Below are 21,552 nucleotides of genomic sequence, written 5' to 3' on the forward strand. Positions count from 1 at the left end.
TCCAGAATATATTAACTGGACAGCATTGTATCATCTGCTATATATATAATAGACCAGGACTTGCTAATGTTACAACATGGTCAGTCCCAATTACGTTCTATTGTACAGCTAGGCTGGATGTTACAAAACTTGCGTTCAGGCTACGTGCCATGGCGTCAAATCAACATAACGTCATTATTCTCTATCTTTAACCTTACTGATAAACAAATCAGTTTGGCACAAAAAGGAGCAGACTATACGATTCTGAGCATTGAAAAACTTGAGAGATTACCATTGACAATGTCAGAGAGACCTGTCATTGAATGGATAATACACGGAACCATTACAATTCCGATAACAACTTTTCAGTTTCAGTATTGCCAAAAATATATACCAGCAGGCCTATATGAAAGGTTGGGTGAAGGATACATTTAATCGACCTGGAATTTACCTTATACACACAAATGTTATAGTGAAAGGAATAAAGAGGTATTTCTTAGTGTTAACAATTGTAAAAAATCACTAAGCGGTACACTTCTGTGTCAGGGTATTAACTTGCATGGAGCCTGCGAGGGTTCATCAAAGAACCTTTCATGTCACCTGCATGGCACTCCTGCAAAACAGATAGAGCCATTTTTCAGACAGCTTTCCAACGGCAGTTATGTTCTAATAAGTGACCACAGTTGTGGTGGCATGGTGCTAGGAAAAGCCTATCTCGTAACCGTTACTTCCAGGGCCATTTGCTGTATGCAAGTATTGTATCCCAACAGCAATCCAGACATGGAGGCGGCAATCTGGCCTTCTTTGAATATCTCTTCTATTCAAATTGATACTTTAAGCAGAATGAAGTCTATTCTTTTACAGACAACTGTGCCTTTGACCTCGTCCAAAGAAACGTATGATCTGCAAGTTGCAAGGACAGCGGCAGAGATTGATACCCTATTATCGACAAATTGCCCCGTGCATTTAGTAGAAATGTTAAGTCAAATCTTAAACATGTCTGATACCAGTGGCATCTCACATGTATTTAAGACAATTTTTTCGGGACTGCTAACACCCTTCGAAGCAGTTCTCGGGCTCCTACCGGATTTTGTGCATTCTGTATTTGGCGGCCTACCTCTTCTTTGGGACTCGTAGCAGGAATCTTATTTTTGTTCCTTCTGCTTCGATATGGCAAGCCAAGCAACAGACAAAACTCAGGCTACAATGGAAGACATGATCCAAGCTATACGATACTGAGAACGGATCATTAATGTCCTCGGCTTTGAGCGGCTAAGAGATCTGAGTACTACCTGGTTTCTTTCATTCAGACCAATCTGGCAAGATTGCGTTTTACCTGTGCTTCGATGTCTGCTATGCTATGCTATGGATGTTGGACGTCTGTCTTACACTACCATCAGCAGTACCTATGGATATCAATACTTTGCTTGGTTCGGTAACGGCTCATGCAACGTGTTGTCCCCAGCGGCTACCTATTCTGATGACGGCATTCGTTGAGACGAGTAGGTGGCGGTGAAGAGATGAAAGCAGCACCACACAGGTACAACCTTCTGTGAGCATTGCTGATGTAGAAATCGATGATGGCAATGATTCTCACATTTGCACTTTCTCAGCTTTTTCAAACTTGGTGGAACTTTCACCCACTGTTGTAGAAGAATTTTTCGCAAGCCTGTCTGATATTATGTTCTCTCCCAACAACGAAAATAACTTTTAAAACAACGAGCACACAGCGTTCCCTGAACTCTGAATTCGGCCTTCAGTTTTTGATAAACAAAACTACTGAAAACATTTGGAACTATTTTTTCCCCTGAAAGCGAAATTATTTTTTCCACTTCCAAAATATTTACCCTTAATTTTGGCACATGGTACTCTGCTTAAAGTAGAACTATTCTTAAAGAACAGAGCTTCTATTTTTAGAGACACTAGAGACAATATTTTACCTCAACCTCTAGCACATGTACAGTATTGTATAAATATGTGATGAAATGGTCTCGACCTTTTTTCTGTATTCAGGGCCATTTCATAAATGTAATTTTCGCAATTCATTCAGCCAATATTTATATATACATTTCCTGAATGATAACACTGCTTAAAAGCGTACAGTATAATACTAATTTCGTGTATCTATACCATTTCAAATGCATTTTTTGTATTTTGGGGTGGGCTGGAAAACACATGCATACTTATATGTTTATATATTGCTTAGTATTTAGTAATGATGGACATTATACGTGGAATGGGTGTTGTGTTTCTATCTAGGACCCTAATTAAATATTTCCGATTCATGTCCTTATGTGGTTATAACGAAACATATCCTTATAAAGGCATAGGAATCACATCCATATTTAGTCATAGGCAATGCAGTCCAACTACGGCAAGGCTACTCCCATAGACTCCTAGAAAGTACAACGCGTTCTTTAAACAAACCAAGCCTCCAGCAGCCTGGGAATTCCCCCTGCTTTTGTTTTGATTTGCACAAGAACTACTGGAGTCCAGAAAGAACTGTTAGTTCTTAGTGACGTCTTATGTCCGACCTTACATCAAACCCGGCACCTTTCAGGTATAAATATACCAATGTTGCCTTAAGCAAACACACAGTGGTTTGGAGCAGAGCGGCTATCTACTTGCCCGACGCCCAGCTGATGTGAGTGCCCAAGGAAGCCGACCCTCCCATTTGACGCACTGATTGAGACGCTGTATTTTCTCCTGCCGAGAAATTCCAGCTCCGGTGTTTCCAGTCAGCCTTGCGGATTGCTGGGAGATCGAGTCCTGAGAGAGAGATACAAGACCTCCTTCATTCTAGAACCAAGGTACGGAGCTGATTAAAACCTTAAGAGAATTCTTGATTCAGATTCTTGGCAAAACCCAACTTAATTTAAACTGCAACTTACTTACTCCTTCCCAAGTATTAGGCTTAGGTCAGGTACACCGGGGTAGGCGTATCTTAGAAGCACCAGTTGAGTACGTTAGTCAATGTTTTATATATGTATATATTTTATCCGTTTTAAAGTATCATATGGCTAAGAAACCATATCAATGTTTTTACAGTATTGTTTTATAATACTCTTTTTACTGTACACACTTTACATATTGATAAGTATTGCAACTGTGGCAATTCATTTCTCTTGCATGAGAAAAAAGACTGCTCAATAAATAACACCTTTTATTGAAAACGCCCGTCTCTCTATTTCTCTGCACTCTGGTGAAATTAAGCATGCACGATTGACTGAGTGAAATAGCTGTCTATTGTTTTCACACGACTCTAGAGATATACTCTTTATTCTGAGGGAGCAAAGTTGTCATATTTATGCGGTTGTCAGAAACTAATCCCTTCTTGTCTAATCAGGAAAGTTAACTCATTCCTGTTCATTCGAGAAAGTTTCTAGTGACCTCTGAGCTAGCTGGCAAACCTAATTAAATCTAACATAGTCAGTAGAGACCTAGATGACCTCAGTCCTACGTCTACACTGCTGTTTATGTTATTCCAATGCGCAGAGCCTATTGGGAATATAGGAACTACACTACAGTACTAACATTGGGATTAGTGATTTCCTAATTGAGATTTTCTCCGAATCGCAATTAGGAAATTGCTATTTCTAAAATATGATCATTATTTTTAAATTTGGAATTGCAAGGGGGTCGCAAATCGACCTACCTCATGAATATTAGTGAGGTATGTCTCAATTTACAACCCATTAGGAATGGATTGATTTAAAAAAAAAAAAAACCTTTAATTTTCTAAGAGTAGGCAGTGGTCCGTGGGACCACTTCCTGCTCTTGAAATTTTTTTTTTTAACATTCTGTAAGGGGATCAGGCCTATAGGGACCCCTTTCCATTTGCTTATAGATTACTACTTGCTTTGGGAGGTGATAAAATACGAATGTTTTAACCCCTTCAGTGCGGCGGCTATTCCGCCGCAGTGCTAAGGGGGCGGGGCGGCCGCATGCTGGTGACGGAACCGTTCCGTCACCAGCGTCGGTTGACCTGTGCTTGTGATAGAGCGGTTCCGTCGTGGCCCGCCCCGCTCAATAGAACGTCAGCGCAGGCGCGAAATTCGCGCCGCGCAGACGCGCCGAGCGGGCCATGACGGAACCGCTCCGCCATCAGCACAGCTCACCCGTAGCTGATGACGGAGCGGCTCCGTCATCAGCACTTAAGGGGTTAAGACAAGAATTTGGTTGCGAAACATAATGCATACCACTGTGGTTCAGTAATTGAAAGTGACGCCCTAAACACAACCCTTCCAAACACCAAATCAGTATTTGGACATGTTACAGAATTGCAATGCGGGTTTCATACAACAGAAAAAGCCTTTTGCGGTGACAAACAGCCAGATTCTGTGAATCAGGCCTTTTGCACCCACAAAATGGCTTCATACAAGTGGTACTATGTTCTTATAACACCTGTTAAAGATATGGAGAAAATTATCATTGACATAATAGTAATTTAAACTTGTTATGCTCCATTAACACTGAAAGAAAGGTTGTAGGTAATTATCTCATGATAATATATTCTAAACATTCATTAATGCCAAATAATTATGTGACTGCTGCGCAATTAACCATTAATAGGGTCTGGAAATTGTGGAATCCTGAATATGCAATGAACATTTAACATGGGTCCACACTCCTATATATTTACAAAATTAGGGTTGATATAGAAGGAAAATACAAATACAAGTACTTCAATTCATAAACTTTGTTCTCTTCCACAAACTTCAGGTGAAAATGATTTTTTAGAGTAGAAGGGCAATGTTGTGCAATATAAATCTTGAAAAAGAACGTGACCAACACTATTAAAGGAAAAAGACAAAGCTGGTCACGTTTAACATGATCAAGTCTGTTCAAATATACTTTGGCATCTTTTATATTCTTTTGTATAGCTTCTTTTTTAGTTCCTGTAAGGTATGCGGGTTGGCATTTTACCATCAAAACATTGATTTGGTGTTTCTGAAAGACTGGAGTCTTGGGTCCTGGAGCGATATTAAATGTACTTTTTTCGTCAGTTGCAAGGAAAGGATCCCCTCACTAAGGGAACACATAATACAGCTGAAGGTGTTTAAATGTAGTTTTTCAGGAATAGAACCATTTCATGATTAGAAACAAAAATCTAGGATTTAAAAAAAACCTAATAAAATACCTAAAACACATTATGAAAATATACCATTGAAGGGAGCTGAAAAAACCACTCAAGACTGTAGTGCCTCCTTTAGCTACTTGTTGATGACCTGCAACTTGTTTCCAAAGCTTTTCACAGAAACAATGTTACCTGGGTATGGCCTTTCAAAATGGAGAAATAAATTCTATGCAAAGCTTCCTCTGATGGAAATGGTACATTGAAAACGCTGAACAATGAGATGAAGCGAGGATCCACTTCATTGCGTCCGCCGCCAGCTTTTCCCATTGCAGCAATAAAACCAAGGTCCCGGAGACTCTTACAGTTCAGCTCCTTGCCACGGTCGTACATGCCCCCTTTTTCCAAAAGCAACTTCAGGAGTGCAATTGGCTGTTGCGTTCCATACTCATCCACCTTTGGGAAACAAAACAGCAGTAGCAGTGAAATGTCAGGCTTCTGAGGATTGTTACTGCTAAAACACAAATATATCTATTTAAACCAAATAATAAAGATGAAACAGTCTACAAGAAGTATGTTCTAACCTTTGGCATATTCATATCATCCATGAAAACTAAAAGACGCTTCCCCATAGGAGGGCCGTAGGTGTCCTTGGTACGCTTCTCTACATTTGCCTCCATATTACGTTGAATATCCATAGATGTTGTACGGGAAGAGAAGTTAATGATTAACAGCATCTGCAATTAAAAAACAAATACATAACGAAACACAACTTAACACACTCTATAAATTCTATACACTCAATTAATTTGAGGATGAATCTCGAGTTGCTATTGTTTATCTTTGTGCAATCACAGATAATTCTCTACAGAAGGTGAGAAAGCTGAACAGAAAACAAGGTTAAATGTCTTCTGTAACCAACTGGACAGTTTGTTCACATGGGCACCTGCCGGTCCCAAAGATCCCTATCAACTGTGGAATTTTCAAGGGCCCTATACTGTCTTCTGTCATAGTAAACATCTACAGGGAGATGCTTGGTACTCTATTCACAGCATCAAGATTCACCAATATGCTAATGATACACAACACTGCTTCAGACAACAATGCCTCAAACACTGCCTGCACATCATCCCGACCTGGATATCAGGCACCTTACCTGAAGCTCAACCCAACCATTCCTGAATAATTCCTGAATTCCTTACCAAGAATACAAAACAAGAGCAAAAAACAGTACCAGTCTGGCTCAATGACATGAACCTTTATGGGCTCGAACCCCACCTTTCACCTAATGCGAAGTCACTTTGATTCATCCTGGACACCAACCTCGCCCCAAAGAACCAAAAATGAAAGACAGCCTGAGACATCACCCCAACCTGATGGAACTCCATTGGCTCACCTTGCCAGCCTGCACCATCATCAAAACTAGATGCCCCATTTTCAAAGTCATCATGACCAGAACCCCACTGATCTTGCAGACAAGCTCTCCATCTATAGTGGTTCTCTGCACACCAGCATCCAGAACACCATCCGACTGCAGACTAAGAAACAACAAGGTAGCAGGCCTTTCTCTTCTCTGTACCCAGGAGCTGGAACAAAATCCCCATGTCCATCAGAACTGCCTACACTGCTCCAACTTAGGGAAGAATGAATGCCTTGTTAAAGAGCACAATATCACAATCCATTAGCCATCAATAACTCAGTTACCACATATCAATTGTTGACTTATGTTTGTCCTTGACTCTATACAGCACTCTGCTGCATTCTGGCTTGGTTTGCACGATTGAAATACCATATACATACATACATATAACCACAGGCCAGGCATTTTAGATTAAACGGCATTGAAATATGTTCCAGACTTCAGATGAGCTCAAGAGTTCCCCACAAAGGACAACAAGGAAAAGTTAGTTGTAATCCTTCTTCTGCATCATAGGAATCTTCAGCAAGGTTACAAGCACATGAATAGTCTTACCTGTTTGCAGGATCCAGGACTCCTTTTGCCACATATAAATAAGCCACATAACTGGAAAACTGTTAATTTAATTGTTTTTTTCTCAGGTCTTTTAATTAAGGGTTTCCAACAGCCATTCTTGGAATATAAGAGACAGACATCACCAAAAAACAAATCTGGCCCTCCCCTTACCTAGTGGCACTGGTGAGTGCACAGTCCATTCATAATGCTGCAGTAGTATTATTTTTCAGCTCCTCCCAGGAGAACGTTGGTTTGCAGTCTCAGTGCAAAAGTCACATTGTTATGATCCTCTAAATAATGTTTCATTACTCTACCAAATGCAATGCTGTTAGTCTAATTGGTGCATATGACTTGTGTACTGTGCTTTCAAGTATTCAATCTGAGGACTGCATTTCTTCATAAACCTTTTTTTATCTCACTGTAGAGCACATGTCAACTTCTTGAGCACAAGAAGTGACTGTAACCCATAAAATCACTGACAAATCGGTTGGGGATTATTTTTCCCCAATAAAGGGCAATTAGTTCCTTGGTAATGCCCATCTGACAATTAAAAAGAGCCCTTGCTTAAAGTGTACCTATTTATTGTTGCCCGAAATTAGGCCCAGCAGCAACAGACCTGGCTCTTCTTGGGCTGGGTATCAAAGGATCACCTTAATATGACTAAGAACCTCCGGCCAGAAGAACAAGTTACTTACCTTCGGTAAGGCTTTTTCTGGTGGATACAGTATCTGCCTGTGGATTCCTCACCTTTTGAATTACCCCATGCGCAGCAATCCATAGAAACATTTTTCCATAGCTCTACCACATCGACAAGAAAATCACAATGGAACAGCTCCGCACGCAACTCCAAGTGACGTCATCAGAGACACGAGAAGACCGTGTTTGCATGCTGAAGTCAGTTCCACCTATTTTTCCATGCTTTCCAGGAGAATGGATGAACATTTTCACAAGAATACAAAGTATACAAAACCAATCAAACCTGGAAAATCTAAAATATAGACATTTCCTAGTGACAAGTATCACATTATTCCAATTATTCCAAACATAACATAAATAAATTACATGTCAATCATTTTCAGTATAAATAGGCAGGCAACAGGGAGGTGGGTGGATCAGTGAGGAATCTACAGGCAGATATTGTATCCACCAGAAAAAGCGTTACCAAAGGTAAGTAACTCATTCTTCTCATGGATACATCTGCCTGTCGATTCCTCACCTTTTATATTGAATCCCCAAGCAGTCCCGATCCTGAGGGAGGGGGACTGCCTACTTATACCCAAAGATTTTGTAGCACAGAACGTGAAAAGTGGCCATCCCTCCTCACCTCCAAGTCTAAGCAATAATGCATCGCAAAAGTGTGTAGGGAGGCCCAAGTTGGTGCTTGCAGATATCTACAACGGGGACACCTGTAGCTAAAGCTGATGAAGAAGTCTTAGCTCTGACGGAAAGAGCTTGAATACCTTCAGGAGGCTCCTTCTTGGCCAAGGCGTAGCAGATCTTGATACAGAGGATGATCTACCTGGACCATTGTTCCCGGGAACCTGCGTGCATGCTCAAACTGCGTTCCTTCAGCGCGCACATACTCATACAAGCGCGCACTTCACTGCTCCTTGTCAGACTAAGTGACCATTTGTGAGCAGAGCGGAAAAATGGTCCCTTTCAGTTTCTTGATGCTGAAGTGCATTAGCAGCGATTTAAAAGGTCGGGTTGGAGGGGCAGAATGCGCGTGAAAGGCGGAGTCTTCCTTTTAGCTGCACGTGTTTTGCCACATATGAGAAAACTCAGAGCAGTCAGCTGTCACACATGCTGCTTGCTCTGTTAGTGCGGGGGTGGGGGTGGGGGTCCTGTCAGGATTTAGCAGCTCCAGAGTTCAGAAACGATGATTTGTGACAATGACACTAAGAAAACAAAATATATGGAGTCTTTTGTAATGCGGAGGAGAAAATTGCCCACAGTTTTCTTGTGGTCTATAAAATAGCACAAATTGAAATGAGTTGTCTGTCTGTCACCAGAATCTATTCACATTAGTTAAGTACGCACAAAGCATTAACCGCTGATGGCGTACATAAATACCTTTCTAAAGGCTGAATTGTATAGTGTGGAAGTATAAAATCCCTTCCTGGCCAAATTATGTGATCCTAAACAAATACATTATTTCACTGAGCATCCCTTTTGTTCGTTATCACTTATAAGAAAACATCAATAAATAGTTGAAAAAAACCCATATGAGAGCACCTTCAAACGCTTGAGTTGAGGATGTACGCAGCACAAAAAACTTCTCTTGTGCTTAATTAATTGGCTTAAAAAGTTGTTCCATCTATAATAATAATCTAGATCATGTATTCTGCATGCATGACAACTAATGTGTCTCTTTGTTCATTTAAAGCATTCTCACCAGGTACGAGCACGAATGTTTCGTAGTTCATATTAAAAAATGTCCACTTTTAATAAATACTTTTGAAATAAACTGATATGCCGAGGTGAGATGGTCCTGTGTGTTAAAAATATACGCTATCTTGAAGAAAACATCATATTTTAACGTGATGTTTGTTGCGAGATTTAGATGTCAAGTACTTTCAGAACTCGGCTTGTGAATGGGATGTTAAAGCCACTTGGTTCAGCTCTCCCTATTAATCTGTTGGCCTGCGAACCTCTTCTTATTCACCACTTTGCTATGAGCTGCAGCCTGTAGTTAATTTGTGTTCCCCTCCTTCCATGGCACACAGCGTCAGCTCATATCTCAAGTGTGCTGCCAGCGAAAGGAGAAGTCATACATGTCACCATAGCTTTAATTAGGATGGAAAGATTAGAGAGTCTCTAAAAGGGTCATGGCAAACAACTGCTACTGTGTTTGTTAAAGGTGTAGTGCAATCATCTCCTTACATGTAAAACATGCATTTTCATTTACTTTAGCTGTTTAAGATGTTTTGTATCTCCATCACACACATTTGCTTATAATCCCATTTACAATGGTACCATTGCTTTTTCCACTCTGCAGAGGGACCAACAATTGGATGCACAGTATTCTGAACAACATTTGGACACATTGACAGGCATTGTGCAAATCCCACATCTCCAACAGCCTCAACTTCCAAGCTTTCCATTGGGACCCATTATAAACAGCCACCTAAAACCTTAGCTTGCTTGGGTGCAGAAATCTGAGCATATCAAAAAAATCAGAGCATTGAAAATGCTAGTTCATTGTGTCACAATTGACATGCAATGACTGGGGCAGATCGTATTAAAGGTAGTTGTAGATGTGAAATGCACCTGTTTTTGCTGTTTCTGTAAATAAACATTTGGAGTGGTGAGAGCCACAGATTTAGGAAACTGAGCACAACGCTCCCATGTATGATCATTTCCTTAGTGCACATAGACTTGTCTGCATCGCGCAACTATCTCACACTGCCACACACAGAGGAACAAAATTAAAGGGACCATTGACCTGGACAGCATTCTTTTGTGGACAGCCTTGCCCTTCACATTGCCCACATATCCAATGAAGAGTTGGTCGTCCAACCTGAAGTCCTTAGTTCTGTCCAGAGAGAAGCTCACTGGCCTCTTAGAGTCCAGACGGTGAAATCCCTCCTCATTAGAAGGGTGAGGGGCAGATAAAAGGTGAGTAACGTGATAGATTGCCCTACGTGGAAGGGAGTGACCAGTGACCACTTAGGCAGGAAAGCAGCTCTGGTCATAGGAAACATCTTATCAGTTTGAAATAGGTGAATGGAGGCTTTGGGCTAAGAGCCTGCAGCTCACTCAATCTCCTAGCGGAAGTGATTTCAATCAGAAATATTGTCTTAAACGCTAAGAATCTCAAGGGACAACTATAAAAGGGTTCAAAGGGAGGCCCCATCAAGAAAGTTTGCACCAAATTCAAATCCCACTGAGGCATGATAAAGGGAGTGGGAGGAAACCTATTGGTGAGGTCCTTAATGAATCTCATAACAATGGGATATTTGAATAAGGAGGACTGGTCTGGTAAACAGAGAAAAGCCGACAAGATAGACAAGTAGTCATTAACAGAAGCTACTGCACAACCCTGTTGTGCTAGGGAAAGAAAGAGACGCAGAATATCAGACAGATGGGCCAGCAAAGGATTAATAGATTTCTCTGCACACCATTTAACCAACTTGGCCCACCTACCAGAATAGATAGATTTGGTGGAGTGATGTTTGGCAGATCAAATAACATACACCACATACAGCAGGAGAGAGAAAGAGCTTGGGTTCGCCCCGTTCAATCTCCAGGCATGGCGGTGCATGCTCTGGAGGTGGGGGTGTAGAACCTGACCCGGCGACTGAGAGAGGAGGTCTGCCCTAAGAGTGAGACAGTCAAGGAGTCAAGCTATCCTGGCTGAAGACGGCTGATAGCCAGAAACTGGTCCTAGGATGCTTGATTCCGGTCCAGGAAAGACATGGCTTGGCAGTTCGGGTTGGACTGTTCCCATGAGGCACAGGGTCAAGGCTGATTTGCATATGGCCATTTCTGAACTGGGGTGGTGTGGAGTGCCAAAAAATGATGGATTTAGGCCCAGATCTCTGTACTGGGGTGAATGTATGACATTGTTCTGCATTCCGTCCATTAACTGTTGTTTTTGCATTTGTCACCCCGAGTGGGATGGGTATGCTCAGACGTGAGTCCCATGCTCTCCACACCACTGGAGTCAAGCTATCCTGGCTGAAGTCAGCTGATAGCCAGAAACCGGTCCTAGGATGCTTGATTCCGGTCCAGGAAAGAAATGGCTTGGCAGTTCGGGCTGGACTGTTCCCATGAGGCACAGAATAAAGGCTGATTTGCATATGGCCATGTCTGAACTGGGGTGGTGTGGAGTGCAAAAAAACGATGGATTTAGGCCCAGATCTCTGTACTGGGTGAATGTATGACATTGTTCTGCATTCTGTCCATCAACTGTTGTTTTTGCATTTGTCACCCCGAGTGGGATGGGTATGATCAGACGTGAGTCCCATGCTCTCCACACCACTGGAGTCAAGCTATCCTGGCTGAAGATGGCTGATAGCCAGAAACCGGTCCTAGGATGCTTGATTCCGGTCCAGGAAAGATATGGCTTGGCAGTTCGGACTGGTGTGTTCCCATGAGGCACAGGGTCAAGGCAGATTTGCATATGGCCATGTCTGAACTGGGGTGATGTGGAGTGCAAAAAAACGATGGATTTAGGCCCAGATCTCTGTACTGGGGTGAATGTATGACATTGTTCTGCATTCTGTCCATCAACTGTTGTTTTTGCGAGAGTGAGACAGAGCAGAGAGCGTGATGAGAGGTAAATGAGATATGTGTATCACACCCTTCTTGGTCAATCCGGAGCGATCAATATGACTTGGGCCCGGTCTTGGCCTATCTTCCTCAGAACTTGAGGAATCATGGGTATGGGAGGAAATGCGTAAAGAAGCTGTGAGCCCCAATCTAACTTATACATGTCCCCCAACTCTCCCCGCCTCAGATATTGGAGACTGCGTAACGACAGGCAGGGTGCATTCTCGTGAGTGGCAAACAGGTCAAACCGAGGAAACCCCTCTATCTTCAAAATGTGACGGACCACCTCTGGATGGAGACACCACTAGATGATTCACAGTCATGCAAATCTGATGGTCCTGATCACTGGACCAGAGTCGCAGAGCCTCTTTTCAGACCATATGACCCCTCGCCTCTCTGTATGTTGATGTACCACATTGCGGTAGTGTTGTTAGTCAGGACTTGAATCGACTGACTGCAAAGGGAGGGAAGGAAGGCCTTGAGAGCCAAACGTATCGCCCGCAATTCCAGAAGATTGGTGTGAAACAATCTTTCCTCTGAAGACCAAAGGCCTTTAACCTCCAGATCCCACAGATGAGCACCCCACCCTAAAGTGGCCACCGGTGGAGGAGGTTGAAACGGTTTCCCTTGAGACAGGTTGTCCGGGACACTCCACCATAAAGCTCCACTGCAGTGTCTCTGGAGATTCTGAACACCCTCTTGAGATCGCCCTTATGTTGAAACCACTGCCTATGGAAGCACCACTAGAGGACCCTCATGTGCCAGCGTGCACGGTTGACAAACAGTATGCAGGAGGTGAACAGACAGAGCAGGTGTAAGATCTTTAGGACTGAAACAACTGCTCCATTGCGTCAAAGTGGAATCATACCCTGGATGTCTTGACTCCTCCGCAGAAAGAAGGGTCGGGCATACCCATTTTCTATGCGATCCAACACCCAGAGGTCTGAAGTAACAGACCTCCAATTTCGTAAAAGATGGGAAACCCATCCTCCCACGGGTCCAATATGTTCTAGGATGCAGGAGGTAGAGCTGCTTCCCAGTTGGAGGGGCAGGAGAAGAGAAGGATGAGGAGGAGACTTGCTGCCGAGCTGTGCTTTGCAGACAACATCTACCTATTGCTCTGTATGATCTATGGTCCGCCTGTTGCTTCTGTTGTGACTGGTGTTGTTGTTTGGCTCGAAAGAATGAAGTCCTGCCAAAACCCCGAAATCTGCGATACCCAAAACCCCTAGGCTGGGACTGGAGACCCAACAATCTTGCTGTGGCTCTACTATCTTTAAAGAGCTGTAGCGCCAAGTCTCCTTTGGCACCAAAAAGACGAGAGTCGTCAAAAGGCAAGTCCAATAGGGTGGCCTGTACATCCTGGCTGCAACCGAGGAACCCATTACTCTGGCGACAGATTCTGCAGTATCAAGACCAGATTGAATGACCTGACGAGCCACAGCATGGGTATCAGACAGTACTTCAGCGAAATGGCCCTGAACATCCTCCAAAATCTAAGGGAGTACCTGCCTTGCTAAGTCCATCAGAGCATGTCTATAGCGACCCAGCAGGCATGTCGCATTTGTTGATTTCAGAGCCATACTGGCTGAAGAAAACAATTTATTTGCTGATTGCTCCATCCTTTTAGATTCTCTATCTTCAGGCGTGGATGGGAAAGAGCCTGCAGACTGTTTATAGGAGCATGATGCCTGGACTACCAAACTCTCAGGAGACGGGTGTGTGGAAAGGAAAGCAGGATCTCCCGGGGCCACCTTATATCTCCTTGCCACTGATCTGGACACTGCAGGGGCAGTCACTGGCTTCTGCCACACCTCCAATATTGGCTCAGGCAAAGCCTCATTAAAAGAAAGCAGAGAAGGGGAATGAAGCACTTCCATTAAAATGTTAAATTTAAGCTCTGCAGTAGGAAATGGCAAATCCAGCAGATCTGCTTCCTTCCTTATTACTGAGAGATAAGAGGTAACCTCCAATGTTGGAAGGCCTTTTGGTGAGGAGAACTCCCCTTCAGATGATGTGCCCAGTCCACTAGTCTCCTATAGGCCCTCAAACACCTGTACAGTGTCAACAATCTTAACCTCCTCAGCCTCCTCCTGCTGCTCTTGATATTCTTCCTCTTTCAGGAGTCGTTGTGCTTCCCTTCTGGATCTCATCCTTGGGACGAGTATCAGCAGTGCCAGATGCGGCGCTGGTGACTACGGGACTGGCGTCGATGAAGCCCCCACAGGAACATTAGAAGACACTGTACGAGGCGCTGAACCGGAGCCAAACGGCACCTGAGAAGAACCATCCAAGGGCACTCTTCCCTCCAGGGATTGCACTGGTTGTCGAGAACCTTGGCTCCGGGAGAGGCCAACTCGCTAGAGTCATCGGCATAAAAGGCATGAAAGGTGCCTGAGAGAAGTGGGGTGGCAAACCTTCAAGGGAGTAGGTAAGCGGTCCCATGGGGCCAACAGGCGCACCAGCAGGGTTAGCCGCTTTGGCAAACATGAGAAACATTGCATTGAGGAAATGTAACAGATCCATGCCTTAAGTCAGAAAGGCTGGATATCCTGGATCTGGTACTGCCGGTTCTAAGACCACTAAAGGAGGCAGTTTAATCAGCTCCAGTTGAGACCCTGGAGCCGGGGGCGGCGTGAGAAGTTGGCCTGATATGTGATGTCCACTATTCTAGTGGGCACCTTGTATCAGTAAAAACAACCCTTATGGTGATGGTTGTAAAGTCAACCTTATAGACCAGCTATCCTAGTGGTAGCATGGGCAAATCAGTTTTAGGCTAAACTCAAGAGGGCATGTGAAGCCAGCTGTTTTACCATATGCAATCCCTTTAATACCAAATGAAAGGACACCACACATGTTGTATTATCAAAATGTATATGTATTTATTTCTAACACAATCCTCTGAACTCTTTATGAGGTCAAAGGCACCAGCACATAACAAGATACTTATTTAAAATACAATAAGTTGCACAAAATACAGTAATGCCCTAGGGGCACTTCGAACCATATACTAAAATAGTGGTATGAGAACCACGTCACGAACAAAGGAAAGGCCTAGGGCCTAGAGAATCGCTGGGGCTACACTGTACTACCAATGGTTGGAGAGCAGGAGGCCCATGGGATGCGCCTGCAGTGTCTTTACACGCTCGCAAGTTACCATAGAGTTATAATGGAAACGTAAGGAATGGAAACTAGTTCTTTTAGGGCACTTCCGGATGGACTAGGGAAAAGCTACTTGAAACCTAGACAGTTCGATAGACAATACCCACAGGAGTACCAAAATACTCGCGTTACCTCACCCACAGGAAGCGGGTGCATAGGTGTCAAAGTGTGTCGGGTTTCGTCGCTGATTCCTATGGAGCCTTGGAGAAAGATGCTGCAGGCGACCAGGAGAGAAATGTCCGGCTGAATCCAAGCGCGGATCGAGGATGAAGAGTACCTGAAAGCAGAGGGGACAGAGTCTGGGTCACTAGACAGTGACCAGGATGGAACCAGGAAGGAACCAGGAGATGTCGAGGAACAATCAGGTGATGTCGTGAAGCTTGTCTCTGCAGCCACGTGGGCCAGGAGGCGTCGGCGATGACCAGGAGTCAGGCACAGACTGTCCCACAAAGGATCTCGCTGTTGGCTGTGTCGGTTTCCGGATCGGAGTCAACAAGCCTTGGCAAAGGCAACCCACTCAGAAAAGGAAGATGGCTTCTTAATCAGACCAGCAAGGTCTGATGGGCTGCTCCTTTTCAGGGGAGCAAGGGCCAGTCTGGAGCAACCAGACCAGTGGTGTAAATCAAAAGGTTCGTCGTCACAGAGGCCACTAGCCAACGGGCAAGTGACTGGACAGACACGTCAAGCAGGAAAATGCAGAAAGGCCCCATGCAGAACTCGTGGAGTGTGGAGGGCTGATCTTCGGTGCAGTTGGTGCTAGGGGCTGGGGCTTCTCAATCCCCCAATGCACAACTTCGAGGGTGCCTCAGAAGTTGCACAGAAAGCAATTCGCTGGCTTTCCAAGATGGCCAGTCCCACGTCTCTCGTCGCCTCCATGGGTCTCAGCTCTGCTGTGACTGTGGATCGGGCTGTTGGAAGTCTGGAAGTCCAGGTCTTGTCCGGCTCTGTGCTCGGGCTCCGGCAGGAGCGTCGACAAAGCAAACCGTTGATCGCTTGATGGTGCCTGCTTGTGCAGGGTGGTCACTCCTTGACAACAAGGGAGATTCTTCAGTTTTCTACGTCAAGTAGCATGTCGAAGGTCCAGAGTTTCCTATCAGAGTTTCAGTCAGGATAAATCTAAAGTCTTGGGACTGAGCTCCTACCTATATACCAAATTTAGGGGCTGGATTACCTGCTGGGTCACTCCTATGGGTGGGACCCAGGAAGGGGGTGGTTACACCCCTTTCCCTTTGTCCAGTTTCACGCCAGAGCTGGGGCTGGAGTGCCCCAGCACCGGTTTGAACTGGACTATGCATGGGGCAGATAGTGTGCCCCAGGCAGTGTCTCATTTCATTCAGCCCTCCCTGCCCCAATACACTATAGCCTGTCTGGGGTGGCACTAGCACCTCCCAAGACAGGAAACCTATTGTCCAAGCCACCCTCGCTGGAAGGACTCCTAGCAGCAGGAGGTCAGACTTGTGTCTGTGGCAGCAGCATCCATTTTGTGATGCTGAGGCTCTGGTTAACTTTAACCGGGATTAATGGAAGTAACATGTCTTCTCCCTCTAAAAGGGTGGAATGCTACCCCCGTCATCAGAACTGGCGAGGGGGTAGTATTCCAAAGCGTATGACACCTTACACAACATGTTTTGATAAAGCCAAACCAGAGTTAGCATTTAACCGCGAGGTTCATAATGCACTTAAGAGTATATGGTATGGCAATATCCTGGAACAGCTATAAGGACATGGTTCCAAAAGCTGCAGACAGGCTCAGCTCATGCTAGAGCACCATCTAACACAAAACCAAGCACTCTGCCTCCAGGATTGTTAATGCCTACCATAGGAGTGACTTATCTATACTACTATTATAAAGAGAGAACACAAACCTTTTGGCAAGGTAAACTCGGGAACCACAGCGCCAATCCACACACCCGATACATTGTAGAAATTGTCAGGGTGTGCAGATGGACATAGGCTATAAAAAAATAAAAATAAAACGTACATTTAAAAATATAACTTTAAAAAAAAAGTAGTGCCCTGAAAGTAGCGCCGGCCGCGACTCTGCTTTGGCCGTGACGTAGCGCTGGCGACGTGCGTGATGACGAGGAGGAGAGACATGGAGCTGCGGTGAAGTGAGCATGGAGCTGCGGTGAAGTGAGGAGCACGGGCGCGTCATGACAAAGAGGAGCGGCGGTGAAGTGAAGATCGCGGGAAGGCAGCTCAGGTAAAGTAAATGCTCATTGAAATCAGGGCGGGAGGGAGTCGGGCCGGGAGGGGGCCGGGAGCGGGTGTGCACAGAGGGACAGGCAGGAGGAGTGGGGACGGGAGGGAGTGGGGGCGGGAGGGGGTCGGGGCGGGAGCGGGTGTACTGCCCCCAGCCCCTTTCTGCCCCAGGCAACGCTGGGGCGGGCTGCTAGTAGGTGTATATGTGTCTAGATATAATGTTAGATAAAGGAATACTATATCTAAGCAAGAGGTGATTACACAACCTTGCCCCAGCTGAGTGATCAGCCAGTTGTGTCAGTTTGGATGGCCAGCCAGGGGTGGCAAAAGATATGCTGCAGCCCCTGGTAGGCCTTGGGTGCACCTATGCCCTGGGTACCTATAGTACACTGTACAGGGACTCACAAGAGTGACCCAAATCCCAATTGGTGATGTACCTAAAGTACATGGTGTGAATTTAGAGAGAGAACAGCAGGACTGTGGGTCTGATTAGCAGGCCCACAGCCACATCTAAGTCGAAAACCAGTGAAGCAAAAAGCAAAAAAGGGGGGTGACCATAGGAAAGCCGACCCTACTCTCCTACAGGTGGAGTGACCGGAGACAAAGGACCCACTTACCTGGGCATCGGTGAGACTTTCGGAGCCACAGACTGAGCCGGATTCACCTGAGGAGAAGGGGAAGGGGAGACTTCCTCCTTGTGGTGACTTCGGAGAACCAGAGACCACAACTTCGGTGTTTAATCCTTCGATGACCAAAGTCTAGATTTATGGCGCCGCTTCTTTTTATGCTTCCTCAACAACTTCGAGGTATACAGAGTCGGCGACTTGGACTTGGATCTCAACCTTCTTCGGCCCCTTTTCTGCTTTTTTGCCTTGGCCATTTACAGCTTAGCCTCCCTTCCCTTTAACGCCTTCGGGTTCATGCGCCTGCATGACGAACATCCCTCAACGTCGTGCTCCGATGAAAGTCCACCATAAACAATCCTCATGGGGTCAGTAATCAAAATATGAAATGGATAGCCCTGGAAAAAACCATTACACGCCGACGGCGCAGTAAAAAAAAGTGAACGGACGTCAGCACAACAACAAGGTTTTCTTATGGCTCCAATGATGTCACGTGGAGAGATATGGAGAAAGGTTTCTGTGGAATGCTGTGTATGGGGTAATTCAGAAGGTGAGGAACACACAAGCAGATGTATCCATCAGAAAGTCTTCATTTGTGGACAGCTCAACCTTTTGAATGAATAATGAGTGTACAGCACTCACCTGTCCAAAAGATAAATTATATGCAGCATGATACCAGGGTCTGCTTTACATCTCTGGCAGGCAGGTTTGAAAATTGGATATATAAAAGCATCCAGCCTATCAAAGATAACATTTATTGAATGTTTTATAGTTTTCTTAATTTAGGATAGAACACTGCAGCATATACCTTGACATTGCTGACTAAACTGAAAAGGAAAACACATGAAAAACAGAATACATGAAGCCAGAAAGGCAGCTGTTATGGAATGACATAATACTACTTCCAGACAGTAACTTTCCTCTCCCATCATGCCTTGTACTGGCAGTAACCCTAATGAACAAGTTACTTACCTTTGGTAATGAATCGTCTGGTAGAGACTCTATCTAGCTGCAGATTCCTTACCTTTGAATATCCCAGGCGTCAGGCTGGATACGGAAACTTTAGCTGAGCAATACACTTTGTGCGCAACATCGGGTGGACCCATTCGGCCCTGGCGTGACTAGCGCCCTGAAAAGGGGAGTAACCCTAGCTCTACAATGTCAGTCCGCAAAGCGGTGAGGCACGGTTGGAGCTGTAAAGAATCTGCAGCTAGATAGAGTCTCTACCAGATAATGCGTTACAGAAGGTAAGTTACTTGTTCATCTGATAGAGACTTTTAGCTGCAGATTCCTTACCTTTGAATCAGATACCCAGGCCATACCATTTGGCGGTGGGCTGCGGACTCACATCATAAACCAAAAAGTCTTGCAGGACTGAAGGGGCAAAATGTTCGTTCCAGCAAACTTGCCATCAAGGCATAATGTTTTGCAAACAAGTGCAAAGATGCCCACATCACTGCCTGACAAATGTATTGTACTGGGACACCCCAAGTCAAGGCCTTAGTTGCTGCCTTTCCCTTGGTGGAATTTGCTCTTAACCCCTCAGGGGACTGCTTCTTTGCCAGGGCATAACAAATCTTGATGCCGAGAGCGAGCCAGTGAGAGATTATCCTTTCTGCACTACCCTTCCCTTCTTTGCTCCCACGTACCCCACAAAGTGTTTGTCATCCACCAGAAACTCTTTTGTGTGCTCATGGTAGAACAACATTGCTCTTTTGGGGTCCAGTTGGTGGAGACACTCCTCTACTTTAGAGGGATAGGGGGAGCAAAGAAGGTAGGCAAAGTGATGGACTGACCCAGATGGAAAGTGGTCACAACCTTTGGCAAAAAGGATGCCCTGGTACCAAGCAGCACCTTGTCCAGAAAGGACATATGATAAGGAGGCAAACAAGATAACGCCTGCAACTCACTCACACTCCGGGCAGATGTAATCGCCACTAAGGAGGCTGTTTTAATGGTCAACAGCCGGAGGGGACAGTTGCGTAAAAGGCTCAAGGGGAGCACACATCAGATAGGTAAGGACCAAAATAACGTCCCACTGCCATATAAAAGGGTGTGGGTGGAAATAAGTGAGCCAGCCTTTTAGAAATCAATTTACATTAGGAGACTTTAAGAGAGAAGGCTGGTCTGGCAGGATGCAAAAAAGCAGACATATCAGAAAGGTAAACCTTGAGAGTTCCCAAGGCGGAGCCCTTCTGGGCAAGGGTTTGAATGAATAAACGGAAAATAGAAAGAGGAACAGAACCAGGATCAATTGACCTTTCTGTACAGTATAATAAAAATTTCTGTCAATGGCAGGCGTATGCATTCAATCAATCAATCAATCAATCAATCAATCAATCAATCAATCAGTCAGAGTACTTGTAGAGCGCGCTACTTACCCGTGAGGGTCCCAAGGTGCTGAGGGGAGGGGGGTGCTGCTACTGCTTGAAGAGCCAGGTCTTGAGGAGTCTTCTGAAGGTGAGTAGGTCTTGGGTCTGTCGTATGTGGGTAGGGAGGGTGTTCCAGCTCTTGGCAGCGAGGTAGGAGAAGGATCTGCCGCCGGAGGTCGTTCGTTGGATGCGGGGACAGCGGTGAGTGTGAGGCTGGCGGAGCGGAGCTGGCGGTTGGTGGTGTAGAAGCTGAGTCTGCTGTTCATGTAGGCTGGTCCGGCGTTGTGGAGTGCTTTGTGTGCGTGGGTGAGGAGCGTAAAGGTGATCCTCTTGTCGACGGGGAGCCAGTGTAGGTCTCTCAGGTGGGGGATGATATGGATGCGGCGGGGGATGTTGACGATCAGTCAGGCGGAGGCGTTTTGGATGCATTGTAGTCGTCGTAGGTGTTTGGCTGGGATTCCTGCGTAGAGTGCATTGCCGTAGTCCAGTCTGCTGCTGCCGAAGGCCTATGTAACCGTTTTTCTTGTTTCGGTCGGGATTCACTTGTAGATCCTGCGGAGCATGCGGAGGGTGTTGTAGCAGGAGAAGGAAAGGGTGTTGACCTGCTTAGACATGGAGAGGGAGGACTCGAGGATGACTCCTGGGTTCCGTGCATGGTCGGTGGGTGTTGGTGCTGTTCCCAGAGTGGTCGGCCACCAGGAGTCGTCCCAGGCTGAGGGGGTGGGTCTGAGGATGAGGACCCCCGTCTTGTCCGAGTTCAGCTTCAGACGGCTGCTCCTTATCCAGTCGGCGATGGCCTTCATTCCCTCGTGAAGGTTGGTTTTGGCGGTGTGTGGGTCCTTGGTGAGGGAGAGGATGAGCTGGGTGTCGTCGGCGTAGGAGATGATGTTGAGG

The 21,552-nt window shown here is 45.3% G+C and overlaps 1 protein-coding gene across 1 annotated transcript in view; it reads right to left on the reverse strand.

Moving 5' to 3' along the window:
- Positions 1-21,552, reverse strand: part of DNAH10 (dynein axonemal heavy chain 10) — a 1,963,751-nt gene that overhangs the window by 642,334 nt on the left and 1,299,865 nt on the right. Inside the window, exons 46-47 of the mRNA XM_086942901.1 lie at positions 5,638-5,790; positions 5,249-5,509 (exon numbers count right to left, since the gene is read on the reverse strand). Coding sequence (XP_086799027.1) covers positions 5,249-5,509; positions 5,638-5,790 — 414 coding nt within the window. The remainder of the gene's footprint in view (positions 1-5,248; positions 5,510-5,637; positions 5,791-21,552) is intronic.

The sequence above is a fragment of the Lissotriton vulgaris genome, chromosome 11 (genome assembly GCF_964263255.1).
Source record: "Lissotriton vulgaris chromosome 11, aLisVul1.2, whole genome shotgun sequence".
Classification (NCBI taxonomy): domain Eukaryota; kingdom Metazoa; phylum Chordata; class Amphibia; order Caudata; family Salamandridae; genus Lissotriton; species Lissotriton vulgaris.